This window comes from Cynara cardunculus, assembly GCF_001531365.2.
Source record: "Cynara cardunculus var. scolymus isolate 2C chromosome LG 3, CcrdV1, whole genome shotgun sequence".
Taxonomy (NCBI): Eukaryota; Viridiplantae; Streptophyta; class Magnoliopsida; order Asterales; family Asteraceae; genus Cynara; species Cynara cardunculus.
In genome coordinates this window covers 19,216,481-19,231,241 of record NC_037530.1, presented here as the reverse complement: position 1 = coordinate 19,231,241, position 14,761 = coordinate 19,216,481, and the positions used below count along the sequence as shown (strand labels likewise).

The 14,761-nt window shown below is 36.5% G+C and overlaps 1 protein-coding gene across 1 annotated transcript; it reads right to left on the bottom strand.

Annotated features, from left to right (window-relative positions):
• Positions 1-12,644: 12,644 nt before the first annotated feature.
• On the bottom strand, positions 12,645-14,174 carry LOC112509018 (protein FAR1-RELATED SEQUENCE 5-like). Its single transcript, XM_025113886.1, has 4 exons — positions 14,091-14,174; positions 13,486-14,007; positions 12,870-13,343; positions 12,645-12,728 (listed from the first exon to the last, which is right to left on the bottom strand). Exons 1-4 carry the CDS (start codon positions 14,172-14,174, stop codon positions 12,645-12,647), a joined length of 1,164 nt encoding a protein of 387 aa, XP_024969654.1.
• Positions 14,175-14,761: the final 587 nt, after the last annotated feature.

Below are 14,761 nucleotides of genomic sequence, written 5' to 3'. Positions count from 1 at the left end.
ATGAGAGGAGCGTTGGTTCGTGAAAGGCTCTTTTGCAGATTAAGCCTTTATTACTTTAGAGCATCGCGTTTGTTTTAGTGATACGATACTTTTGGAGATATAAAGAAATACCGCCTTTAATCTAAATATAGAGTAATCTAGATTAGTAGGTTGTTAATTATCGTCTCGGTAGCTGTTTTGTAAACGCTTTTCTATTACCCCTTCTGTTGGGTGAATTCTTTTTATAAAATTCCAATTTTTTCGTTTCATATTTCAGTCCTTTTTGCCTCATATTTTTAGGGGTGTTACACATATTTTCCGTCCTATAAACTTAAAAGTCCTATTAACTACCTTAATAGGACACTAATGAGGGTCCTATAAACCCCTTTTTGTTGTAGTGAATGTTATCACAAGGTAAAAAAGTAAAATGGTAAAGCACTGAACGTGTAATACTACGTCCGGCGATTTCTGTAACTCCCAATCATAAAAGAAACCGTCGATCTCATTATCAATATTGTGAATCATTAGCTGAAAATCAGGTTCAGAATCTTCACTAAACAATGGATGATTTTGATGCATTACCGGACGACGACAACCGTAGAAGGGGTAAGTGTACAAAATTAGGGCTTTTGATCTTTTAAATCGATTGCAAACCCTTTACATTCTTCCTAAAATTTTACTTCAGTGAGACGGAAAAGTGAAAGAATCATGAAAAAATACTCGTTCTCTAACTTTAAGAATACGAAGGACAACCCTGTGGATGTCGATTTAAAGCAAGAAACCCCAAAGTTGGATGCTAGACGGTTTAATAATCAAGAATCAAGAGAATGGAAGCATCAGTCATCAGTAGCAAACGATGCTGAAAAAGGTAAAATAGATATCAATGCTTTTTTATTTGTTGAGATTATAAGTTGTTATTTCGATCGGTTATGTGGTACCAACTATAAACATCTCAATAAATGCAAAACATGTTCATGTTTTGACTTTTGAAATGTTTTGATTGTAATGTGTAAGATTCATTTTAAATATGAACATGCAAGTAAACATTTGACTGCATTTGACTTGTGGGTTCATACACCTTCGATGTACGAGGTTGATAGTTCGATCGGTTAGGAGGTACATATTATAAACATCTCAATAAATGCGGAAAAAAGTTAATGTATTGACTTTTTATTTATTAATGAACATGCGTATTACATTTCATTGTATTTGGTGTTCAAATATATATTTACCTGTCATCTAACGCTCACTTCTTCCCGTGGTTGATTCACTATATGCATCACACAACTTGTTCAAAATTATATCGTAAGATGTTTTTTTTTTTTTTGTGTTGGTAACATGTGAGTTATTAAAAGTTAGTAATTTTACATTACTTAATCAAGCTTGATTATTATTTTACTGAAGCGTTTATTTTGTGGAAAATGAACAATACGTGAATCATTTATGTTCATCTTATAGGCGTTGGTGCAGATGAAGTTAGCATGAGATGTATTAATGTACCAATTACTAATAAAGAGACTGGTGAAATGGAAAACCCAGCAACAGTAGCAGATAGAGTTCAAAGAGGTAAAGTATATATCAAAAACCTGTTTGTTAGACCTTCAAGCTGTGAAATACATATGGTATGTGATAGGGGGCATATACTTTTCACTAAATACAAATATATTTGTGGTTTGATTTTAATTTTTTTTTATTTTAATCGTTTAGTGTAGCATTCATGACGAACATACATGTAACATCCACCTTTGGGATGTACCACAAGTATGTTCATATGCCCCTTATTGATCACTGATGTGGTCTTATTCGTATGTAAGTTTAAAAAATGCACAAGTCAATGGATGTGGCCTTATTCGTATAGTGCATATCCGAGTTTGTTTGTACCTGTAAGGTTATCATTGTGGGTGTTTACAGTTTACATTGTAAATGTCTACTTTGTGATTAGAGGTCGACATGTAGATTCAAGTACAGTCGAGGAATGAATCCACAGCTGACGTGTCATAGTGAACCTATAGTTCAACATACTGAACATCTATGTCCACATCATGTAGGGAGATAGCATGCCAGCAGGTCACGTAACTGATACATATGCACAGGTAGTTCACATGATACCTATGCACAAGTAGTTCACATGAGACATATGCACAAGTAATTCACATGAGACATATGCACACGTAGTTCACATGAGACATATGGCCTAATCTATCTGCAACAGTAGCATATAGAGTTCAAAGAGGTAAAGTATATACAAAAAACCTGTTTGTTAGACCTTCAAGATGTGAAATACATATGGTATGTGATAGGGGGCATATACTTTTCACTAAATACAAATATATTCGTGGTTTGATTTTTTTTTTTATTTTATTTTAATCATTTAGTGTAGCATTCATGACGAACATACATGTAACATCCACCTTCGGGATGTATCACAAGTATGTTCATATGTCCCTTATTGATCACTGATGTGGTCGTAGCTGGTTCATGTGTAAGTTTAAAAAGCTCACAAGTCAATGTATGTGTCCTTATTCGTATAGTGCATATCCGAGTTTGTTTGTACCTGTAAGGTTATCATTGTAGGTGCTTACAGTTTACATTGTAAATGTCTACTTTGTGATTAGATGTCGACATGTGGATTCACGTACGGTCGAGGAATGAATCCACAGCTGACGTGTCATAGTGAACCTATAGTTCAACATAATGAACATCTATGTCCACATCATGTAGGGAGATAGCGTGCCAGCAAGTCACGTAACTGATACATATGCACAGGTAGTGGACATGATACCTATGCACACGTAGTTCACATGAGACATATGGCCTAATCATATCACCACACCGAGTCTGATCATATTAACACATAGAGCCTGACCATCTGAACAACTGAACAACATTGTTCATTTGTATCGATATGAACCAATGTGTGATCATGTGAACAAGTAGTTCACATGATACATAAGAACCTGATCATATGAACAATTGTACTTGGGTTGTTCATTGTGCTTATAGATATCAGCATCCTCTTCTAAATACACCAGCTTGAATCATTAAACCATTTTATATATATCATATGTAATGACTGCGTAAGGATTAATATGGGTACTAACAAAACGAACGTGTGGTAGTTGCATTAGTCATTTGCTTTGTTAAGTTTGAAAGGGCATTGAAAAATGATTAGACTTTCAAATCACTATGTTGATACTTCACTTATAAGTAACCACTATATTTACAAAAACATAAATGGAGAACATGTGTTAGTATAAAATAATGATAGAATCATGTATTTCTCTAAAAGATTGAAAGATAAAAAAACTAGTTTTTGATATTTTCTGAAAATGAGGATGTCTTTTGATCTATGAATCTTTATAAGCCTTTTGGTTTTTCATAATTGAATTGTTATTCAATATGTTGATCGCTTGGCCTATATTTGTGAAAGCCTTTTTTAAGAATATTATTTTTTTGCTTAAACTTTCAAAGCTGCTAAAGCTAACATACAATTTTGACAAAAGTTCTGATGAAACATATGGGGCAATCCACCAGTTTTAGAGATTTGTCTTGATGTAGATTACTCTGTATTCGTTTAGTTCTCGGAACAAGTGAAATAAAAACTAAAGCATCCAATGAGAATACAGGATATAAAGGGATCATAGATTTGAGGGACACCTAACCATTTCTATTATTCATATAACCCATCATCAAATAAGATTTTAGCATTGTTTGAATCTCATCACTTGATTTCTGTTGAGGTATGTCATATGTGCCTCTCTGCATACACAAATATTTACGGTAGTTAAGAAATTTATAGCAGCCAGGTTTGAGAAAAACATTTACCATGCCAACTAATCAAAAGAGCAAAGTGATCTAACAAATTCTGCTGATAGCTAACCAACTATCTGTTATTTCAACACCCCATCAGGCTGAAGGGTAGGAAGAACCGATTAAGCCCAGCTTGCTGAGTATGTGATGATGTTTACCTGCAAGACTCTTGTGAAGATGTATGCTAACTGTAGTTCTAAACATAGGGAAGTTCAATCAATCCTTGCACTTTTTCTTGATCCAAACGACAATCCGAATCTGTATATCTGGTTGATATATGGAAATCAACGTTTTTAGCAATGTGAATAGCTGCTTTACTACGCATTTGACAGGCACTTGAGCAATTCCCATAATTTTAATTTCATGAAGTAGTCTAGTGAGCGAACAATATTACAGTAAATTCCCTCAGAGATCTATACTCTGCTTCATGATGAGAAACAATAGCTTGGTTTTTATACTTCCAGGAGACTGGACTACCTCAGAGACCGACATTTTGATGTCGTCTTTTGGAAATAATGGCCTTTAATCCATGTATATTTTATTGGTTAGGATGACAAAAGACAGAAAATATGATTAAAAATAAATGATTGGTAATTGAACCAACTTTGGAAAGTCCTATCTATTTCATAGTGACTTGATGCATGGGAATATCATATTTGCATGGCAAATTCATTGTGGCAGCTCTGAATGGTCTTTATGTGATCCTAAATAGTGAAGTCAGTTACTTGTTTTGCTTTGCCTTGTTAGGCTTACACTCCTTACAAAGTTACAAGGATAATAATAAACAAAAGAGCTTAATGTCCACTTATTGAGTTAGCACTAATCTTAGTTTTCTGCATGATATCAATAATTGTTGAAATTCAAAACCTGGGTTGCATTAGATATATTTTATTCTTGATAGCCGGTGCTCATTTTACAATATTGGTTTTTTAAAAACGTTTGTCAATTTTCTTTTCTAGCCAAACATTGGATGAATGGCTTACCATGTTATCATTAAATATCCACATGATACATATGAACCTGACCATATGAACAACTGAACCACGCGTTCATTTGAAATCACACCTGTATTCATAAGATCTAAGAGAAAGAAACAATAATGCAGCGAACAGAGAATGACACATCTCCATAAATGACATTAAATTTGATCATGTTTTCGGTACCAAGCCTAAACAACACAAACTTTGTTGATAGGTACATTACTAATCAGCAACTAGTGAATAAAATAATTAACACAAAATTCAACACTACCAGCACACAACAACAGGACATAATGTTCATCCATCTTCTTACATGTTTTATAGGAAATGACATAAATCACAAGATGCATAGATCGCTGATAACCGCATCTTTCTTGGCAAAGTAGTAGAGAGCATATGCTAACACCTAGTTTAGTATGGGTAAAAGAAATGTCAATATGTTGCTAGATGAACTTCCAGATTCTTGGTTGTATGCAGAAGCTGTGTTAGTCACCATCTTGCGCTTGTTTTTCTGAAGCATAGATTTGCTATCAATTTCACCAATATAGTAATCTTTCATCAAGTCTTTGTCATCTTGATTGTGGCCCACATCTTTCGAAATCTGTTGTTGCGGCTTTCTCTATAATATTGAACACTTGTGTGACCATATGAACAACTAGTTCACATGATACATATGAACTACTTGTTCAGTTGACATATGCCCAAGTGGTTTTCATGGGACACATGGCCTAATGAACCTGACAGTAATCATAATGAACAAGTGTGTTAGCAACACGATTTAATTTGTCGACCTCTTCCTCAACTATTGGCCACTGTCTGTCTTCGTATACCTAGCTCGCTCCGTATGTACACTTCATTTATTGTAGTTGTAATATGTTTTCGTATATGTTGGTTCACATGTGTCTCAGTCTGGGGGGCAACACGTAAGTAGATGATAATATGTGAGTTTGTATTCCTTGATTCATATGTAGCATATTACGTCATTTATCATTAAAAAACACGATTTGGAATTCAGTCATGTTTGCATATATACAATTTTATTTTAATGTTTTTACTATAAGATTCCATCCATGTTAAAGTAAGTTAATCTCCATTGATATGATATGTAAACTAAATAGGCTAACATGTACAGGTGCAACATCGTCCTCGACGTTATTGATACTAACGAAGTCGAAGGTTATGGGTTCCTCGAAACAAACCGGTATGTTTGTTGCACTTAAAGAGATACAAGATTGACGTTTTCAGAGTATCATAGTAAGAACACAATTAAATGTTTTATTACTAACAAATCATATATTGTTTGATCAGGTCGGGAACTTAGAACTAATACCGTACTATTAGGAGATCAATCAAGGAAGCAAGTATATCACTCAATAAATGCGCCTGACAACCCCAACGACGCGAGGCTAGATAAAGTTACAGGTAACTTTGGTACATATATAGCTCTCTTTTTCGGACACTTTTGAACTGTTTTTAACAACTTAATTTTAACAAACAAACCTAACCGACTGCATACTTGTTTCATAACTGAATCATAGTCGAAACTCATATCCAGTCTATCATCTAACATAGTTTATCGTTTCAAGGTCTTGCATCGTTATTCCTCGTTTCATTTGTACATGCAAGCACTTGTTGTGTACACAAAAAAAAAAGTTGCAAAGAACTAAAACTGAGGGATTTAGTACAATAGAAGCATAAATAGATTTGCTTTTCGAAATATAGCATCGTGTTATTTACATGTTCTATGGAGCACCCTTCCCATATGCAAGAGCAATGTTTTACACTAAATATACAGTTGTAACTAGTACACTTTAAAACGATACCCACTGACATATAAGAGTGAAGATTCCCCACATACCACCTTTATATTGCATCTTTCAATCAGTTTATACAGGAAAACAACTCATATAAGATGCAAATCAACCAAGTTTTTTTTTTCCGTTCAATACATGCTTTAATACCCATTTGCATATGTAATTCATTTTTGTTAAACTGGTCGATATATGCAGTCATAGCTTGATGCTTCTAATTTGAGGTTGAAAAATGCTTTCCTGAACACAGGGATGGAATGTGATAGTGATTTCCAGCTAGGCCAACAGCCTCCACTAAATGCAGCTACCGGAATCACACGTAAGGACAAAGGAACTGCACTTGGCAACGCAACATGTGAACAGCCTGATGCATAGGATCCGACGTTGGGCATTAGAACAAGGACTTCGCCCAAGACATTGTATGAAACAGTTAAGTGCCTAACCGCTGCCCAAAGAGCAGCTATCAAGGACATGGGATTCGAATCTTTGCTAGATATGACAGTAGACGGGATTCCGACCAAATTGGGGTTCTACGTTGTGGATATGTTAGATGTAGATGCGATGAACATTAGGATGAACAACGGTGCAATCCCAATACCTGTTGAAACGATACATGAAGTTTTAGGGCTGCCAATGGGGGGGCATGGATCTGAATTCGGTTGAGCAATCCTCGTTCCTTGATGACATGATTGCGACATGGAGGAAGCAATTCAACAAGAACCGGATGAGGCCTAAGGATGTTATGAACGTTGTGCATAGATCAGCTGATGCAGGAGCTATGTTCAAGCTGAGTTCACTGGTTATAGTGATCAATACACTCGTAGAATGCAGCCAAGTCGGAGTTTGCAACTTGCGTTTCCTGAGCCGCCTCCAAAGCATAGATATTATACCAAAGGTTGATTGGTGTAAATATATATACGACTGCATAAAGACAAGCAAGAAATGCTGGAATAGGGACAGTCTTATGTCCTTTTACACAGGCCTATTAACCTGCTTAACGGTAAGTAAGAAGTTCAATATATGTAAATATACTTCATACAACAAGTGTAAATACTAACTACTTTATACAATTTTTGCAGTTACTGTATGTCCATTCAACATCATGTGCACGCATTCAAGTCGAAGACGGGACACCTTTGAGGGCATGGACGATGGATTTGTTGAGGAAAAGGCAAGAGGTTGAGATTAGAGGTGGTGGACTGGGATATGCGCAGTTTAAACATGTGCCGAACGTCGAGCATGCACCGGTTGACAAGCATGGTGAACCGTGTATGACAGCGAAGGACATTGGGGAATCAAGTCGGCATAATCAATAGAGTGATGATGGAATGACAAAGGAGGTAAATGTATAAACTCTATACAATAGTTGGATATATTTATTTATAATATAAGCTGAGTTAGATGGTGTTCGTTTGAGATTTTTTATGTGAAAATGTTATTCTCATGTAATATAGAGTACACTTTAATCCATACTTATTATCCGAAGTATTAGATTTTCATACCTAAGCATTTTAACACTTTAACTTGTCTATTTGTGAACGAACATATGTTTGTTACGTAATCAATTTCATATAACAGCGTCGCAACCGATACGGTACACCCTCTTTAATAAGTACTTTACTGTTGTAATTTTTAAAAATAAATCGGCGTGATAACAAAGCATCAAGTTGGTATAAGTTCATAACATAAAAAGCACGAAGTAGGATGTTAATGTTTTTAGTACATATGGTATATTTGTTTGCGTTTTAAGAGTTTGACCTTTTCTTTTTCAGGAATGCATTAAGAGTATGTGGAATAAGATTGATGATTTGTCTACCGCAAGAGATGAGGCAGATCTGCATCTACAGTCGCTTATTGACCGCTTTCCCGGGGACGTTGAAATTGAAGAATTCAAGTATAAGTTAGCACAAGTACTTAAAGGGAGAAAATGGTACAACCAACCAACAGAGCCAACGGTCTACGAGCAGTCACAGCCACCCACTGCAGATGCTACACCGCCAACGACGGGTCACGTGCCCACTTTGGCTATTGTTGAGGTAACACCWGMGAAGGTSRCGACCATATCGGATGCTGATTTAWTKTYCCCGYYATCTCAGTTMTGGACAAGTCCAACAGTGATCGCTGAGGTTGATAGGGCTTCAAATGAGAAGTCCGYGYATCTAACGAGATATMATATGCGGTCGAGTAAGCAKGTTGATCATAKAGGACAGTTAAAGAGTCCATCATTCATTTCACAGGTGGACAAGGTTGGAAGTGTYCRAAATARGACTATTGATCAGTCYGAAAGTCAGTCACGAAAGATGTGTAAGAGAGGTGATGAAGGAGCAGTTAAGTGTACGCAAGGAAGTAGTGAACAGCCAATTGTTTCTTATGGTGACATCGATCCACCATCGTTTGATATGGGGTTAAGCTCATGCGATAAACAATTTGTTCCGGTTGTGGATAGTACATGGGCAAGGAGGGATCCAAAGCTTAGTTTTAAGCTACGGTCACCTTATGTTTCACGGGCTGTTACGTTTAACGTAACTGACGATGAACGTAAGCTACAAGAGTGGGTAATGCGAGGGATCGGTGGAATTATGTAAGTCACATAATTGAAATGTTTAATATTTTGTTATAACATATATATATTTTTATGACTCGATGACATAATATTATGAATGTAACTATGTAGTGAGCCAGTCTTATCCTCACCAAATGGACGACAGTTACACGAAAAGCAATGCAATCACTTGCATCCCAGTCCCGGGTTTGCAAAGATGTTTTGGACGCATGGTCAACAGTCCTCAATAGGGAAGAGAGATTAAGGAGCCATGAATCTCCACATCGCCTTTTTTATCCTACATATGTTTCGGTAAATTTACATACTACCCAAGTTTCTTATTCAAATGACAACATGTAGATGATCAAATCAACATCCAATATCAAAGTAACAGTTGTTAACATTTTCCATGCGCATTTCGGACGATAATGGTTTACTTTTGTGTTCATCCATACGATTATTTGACCCGCTGCCACTCTATATTGCCTACCTGCTGTGCACACAGATGTTCAAAATGTTGAACTATATGTTCCCTGGGACACGACAGATGTGGATTCATTCATCGGCTATTTATGAATCCACAAGTAGACGTCTACACACACGTGACTGAGTTAGTGCAAAAGGTGGGCGTATGTGTTCATTTGTGCCTGTACGGAGTCACATTAACTCTAAGCATATGTCCACCGAGGTAACATACATCTGAACAGACCGCCTCATTGAACCAGGGTGTAAGCCTCGTCCAGGGTCCATTAGGCGCCGGCTCGCCTCGAGGCATAAGCCTTACAAGATTTTAAAACCATGGAACAAACAAAAACGAGTTTTAGATGATACTAGACAATTTTTGTAATTTTCAACTAGACTTTTGAATCTTGATCATAATCTTGTGTGATTAGTTCTTTTTTCATATGCTCTTCAACAGGACCCTTGAATCTTGATCATTATCTTGTATGATTAATTCTGTTTTCCTGTACAGGACCCTTGAATCTTGATCATAATCTTGTGTGATTAGTTTTTTTTTCTTGTGCTCTTTAATGGCACCTTTGAATCTTGATCATAATCCGATGTGATTGGTTCTGTTTTCATCTGCTTTTCAAGGGGACCCTTGAATCTTTATCATAATCATGTGTAATTAGTTCTGTTTTCATGTGATTTCCAAACGACCCTTGAATCTTGATCATAAACTTGTGTGATTAATGTTCTGTTTTCGTGTGTTTTTCAACACGACCCTTGAATGTTGATCATTACCGTGCTCACAATTATCACAGATACTGAACATTGGGTAATGATCTTGTTCGTATCGATATGTATGAGCACATGATCGGGGTCTGTGATTTAGGTTAAACTCAACTGAGTCATGCACATTTCGGCCGAAATATGAGATTTTTGATGTGAGGATCGTACACACACCTATCGGTTTTTTAACTATGATGGAGTACTATTCACAGCAATCTCAAGACCGACGATATGAGTAATATGGACATATTGTTCACAACAATAACATAGACTAATCATATGTGAATTTAACACAGACAATATGTCGACCTTGTGAACATATGTCTTTATAGACTTCTTATAATTGTTATGCATACATGACCGAGTCGGATCATATATTCATTTGAATTATTGGTGCACATGACGGGATATGAACACCGACATGGCATACTAACCGAAATTATGATTTTATTCATGTGATGTTGTTGTGCATACGAATCGTTATGAACACATTCTGCTTACTTTGGTTGTTAATATGTTGTGTGTGACTTTGGTCTTATTATTCCATGACATGTAATGTAATTGTTCATCTGCGTCAATATTTCAATTATGCCGTGTGTTCATACAGCTGAACAATAATGAACCAAAACACCTTTGACTATTTGAATTGTAAAGTTTCATATGTTAATACCTCTTATGTAAAATCTACAAAGAACGCACGTCTTTGTTAATTGAAACTAACTACCTTGTTTGTTCGCAGATGGATCCAATCATGAGAGATCAATCTTTGGATGTGCACAAAAGGTACCAAAGTTTCAAAAATATCATATCAAGCTACACACTAAATGACAAAGGGCTGATTGGTATGCGTAATGTTGACATGGTACGTATCACGTTTTGGTATGAAGATAATTGTACAATACCTGAAAGCGTATTGAAATACTAACAACTAGGTTCCATATTCATTCTATAAGATGCTTAATATTACATGGTAGTGTTTGATCTAAAGCACCCATCAATCATGATTGTTGACTCTACGGATCGTGATGGAACGATTGAAGATATCTATGGATCTATTACTATATCTTTGGTTAGTATACTTTATTATTGGTCTTACAGTCTGCATGCACAATATACACCATAACTAACTATATTTATTTATGATTTATTCAGCAAGACATGCTGATTATGCATCTAATGAGAGAGGGACATGAGGCTGGGAAAATATATGCAAAAACGGACCAGGAAAAGATCCGAACCAGGTGGCAGTCCCGTGAAGGATCAATCGACTGTGGTGTAATGCTCATGCAGCATATGGAGACCTTTTTTGGAGGTGACAGTGGGAAATGGGACTGTGGTCTCTATAAGGAGAGCACGAAGCAAAAGAGGCAACTCAAGGATTTACGGACTAAGTACTGCTCCAAACTCATACTCCATGAGGAGAAGGTCAGAAAGAGTGCGGTCATAAAAGATGTACATCGATTCATCGCAATGGAGACGTCATACAATGCGAAAAAGAAGCATGGTGATACATATAAAGGTCGGGGGAAAGGGTAGATGGAATTTGTAGTTGGTGTTGACATTATAATATTTCTAGTTTTTATTTTGAACTTTATCCTCTAGTTCAGTTATGTTAGGGCAACAGTTTTTGGACATGAAACTACATCATGTTTTTTTTTGAAATGAAGTATGTCTTTTGAACAACATGATGAATCTTATAGCCTGGAGAACATCTTCATAGATGGTTTTCTGTTGGTATATTTGGTCAATTACTTTTGATTCAGGTATTGATATTTGGTGTGAAATTCTACCTAAAATTGAAGCTATCCTATCATTTCTGCCAGCCCGAGGTGATACATGGAAAAGTTTAGACAATTGATACGGTTGTACTTTTTGATAATGTGATTAGTTATGTGGATTTAGTGAGTTAATTGGTGACTATACCAAATGCCCAAACTGTTAACCGACTTAGGGTATGGTTGTTTATGTATTGGTTCACCACTACCGATAGCTTAATCCATGTATGACTTAATTCAAACAACCAAAGAGCCCCTTACTGTTAGTTACATGTTAGTGTATCAAAATACAATTATTGTTAAACTCTGTCTACATGTGGCATTGTAATAGGTGCTCAAACGTTTAACTGTATATATACTTTCATCGCGAAAAGTTAATGAAAGTGTATATGTTATACACGGTGTCACATACACAGTTGGAACATAATGTGATATTAAAGAAAAACACATCCTTAAAGGTGCATGACATATAAAAAAACTAAACGGCATAACCAATAGTCTGAATAAACACAATTTAACCGAAATCTAAACTACAAGGCAACGACGTCGCACGAACATACGTCAGTTTGAGAGCAACAACTAAGCAACGGAAAAGATCCTAAAAAATATGTAATTGAATGCTAACTAATCTATCAATTCTGGGCAATTACGTGAGTCGTGGCCACTGCGTTGTCCACACGTTGCACAATTTTCGTTTCACTTTTTTGTTGTTATTTTGTATTTTCTCGGACACACTTACCAGCCTCTTGCCAGTGCCACAACCCTTGTTCCTTATTCCAGACGGTGGTAGAATGTCCACCTCATCAGGTATGGAAACATCTAGATGGTCTCTAATCGCATCCAACTTTTGTTGTGATGGGTCTTCGTATAGAACTTCCTTCTCTATATCACCCATGAATTTGTCGAGGTTACGCCCCAGTCTAGCCAATATAGATTTATCATTGCGGGCGATGCTTACTATGTCGTCGACCTTGGAATATACATCAATTATACACTTATCTTTTTCGGCATCAACCTCCACATAACGCACTCTTGTGGATTGTATCTGCACTGGAACTAACTGTCGCTTCCAACGACGTAATACGTATTTTTCCGGAATGCATTCAACTTTGTCATTTATCAGTACCTTGAATGCGTGACGACAAAGATACCCATTACGCGTAAATAGGTTGCAATCACATTCGACTGTGTTTGTTGAGTAATTACGGCACACCTATCGTGTCAGAAATAGTAAAAACAACACCAGTCAAAATAAAATTAAAAAGCATAGGAATCATTTTGTAGAATGTGAGTTGGAGATATAATACCTAATACGTAATTTTGTCAGATGATTTCTTGGTCTTGTGGCTTATCACGAATGACTTTAACTCATCCCGGCATTCGACGGTCTCAATATTACAAAACCAAACAGCCTTTTTTATTTCCTTTTGGATGTCAAAATACACGTTTCGACTGTATATGCTTGATGCATGACTTTCTAAACGCAACGGAGTAGCAAACTTTGGATTAGTCGTTCTCGTGACATTTTCGTGGATAGATTGTCTGTATCTTTGTTTCTCTATAGCTACGTCATAATTATTAAGGAATTGAACCAAATCAAACCAGTACGATTCGTATATGTTAATATATGAATTCGAACTCTCAGATCTTGATGTTGTTTTCATTAGTCCAGACATCGGCATGTCCTTATAATAGGCAGGGATCCATGAGTGTCGGATTTCATACATCTCTGTGAACCAAGTATCCCCACCTAGATTGTATTGATGTATCATCTCATGCCAACGAGTCTCGAACTCCGTTGGCCCAATATGTATGTTCCATATGAGCTTGTTGATAACTTTATTGAAGTTAGGATCGTGATTTAGTGCGGCACTAACCTGGGGTTACAAGGATTCAACAAATGAACGAATAACACAGAAACCTCATTTAAATACAATAGAATTCAGAATATACTACTTACCTTTGAAGGTACCTTCTTCATAATGTGCCACATACAGAGTCTATGCTTGGCTTCCGTGAAAACCATCGGGATAGCCTGCTTCATCGCTGAACATTGGTCTGTAATCACGAACAAAGGTTGCTTATCATGACATTTTAGAAAAGCGTTTAGAACCTAAAAAAAGTTATCAATTGTCTCGCCGCTTATTAGAGCGGATCCGACAACAACGGACGCCATGGTTGTCAACAGTCAAGAAGGGAACGAAGATCATTGCATGCCTGTAAAAATATATCGAATATTATGAGTATGTATTTGTAGCCACGTCATATGCCAATAAAAAAAATAGAAACATTATGAAAGGCAATAACTGTATTGCACTTGGGAATCTTACTTGTTAGTGCAAAAAGTCCCGTCAAATGATATGACATCACCGAATCCTTTGTAGTTAATTCTAGCAACTTCATCCGCCCAGAAAATTGCGCTCAACTCCTGTTCATTGCACTTGTATTCGAAAAAAAAACCCGGGGACAATATCCCGTCTGTTTGATAATTTATTGATCAACATCTTCGCGTCCTTATTCCCAACACAAGCAACATCATCCCTCTTAAAATTCTTGAAGTCGATTTCGGAAACTCGCGTATGTTCAAATCCCCCGTTCAATGCGGTTTGAATACGGTGAGCCCTTCTCGCA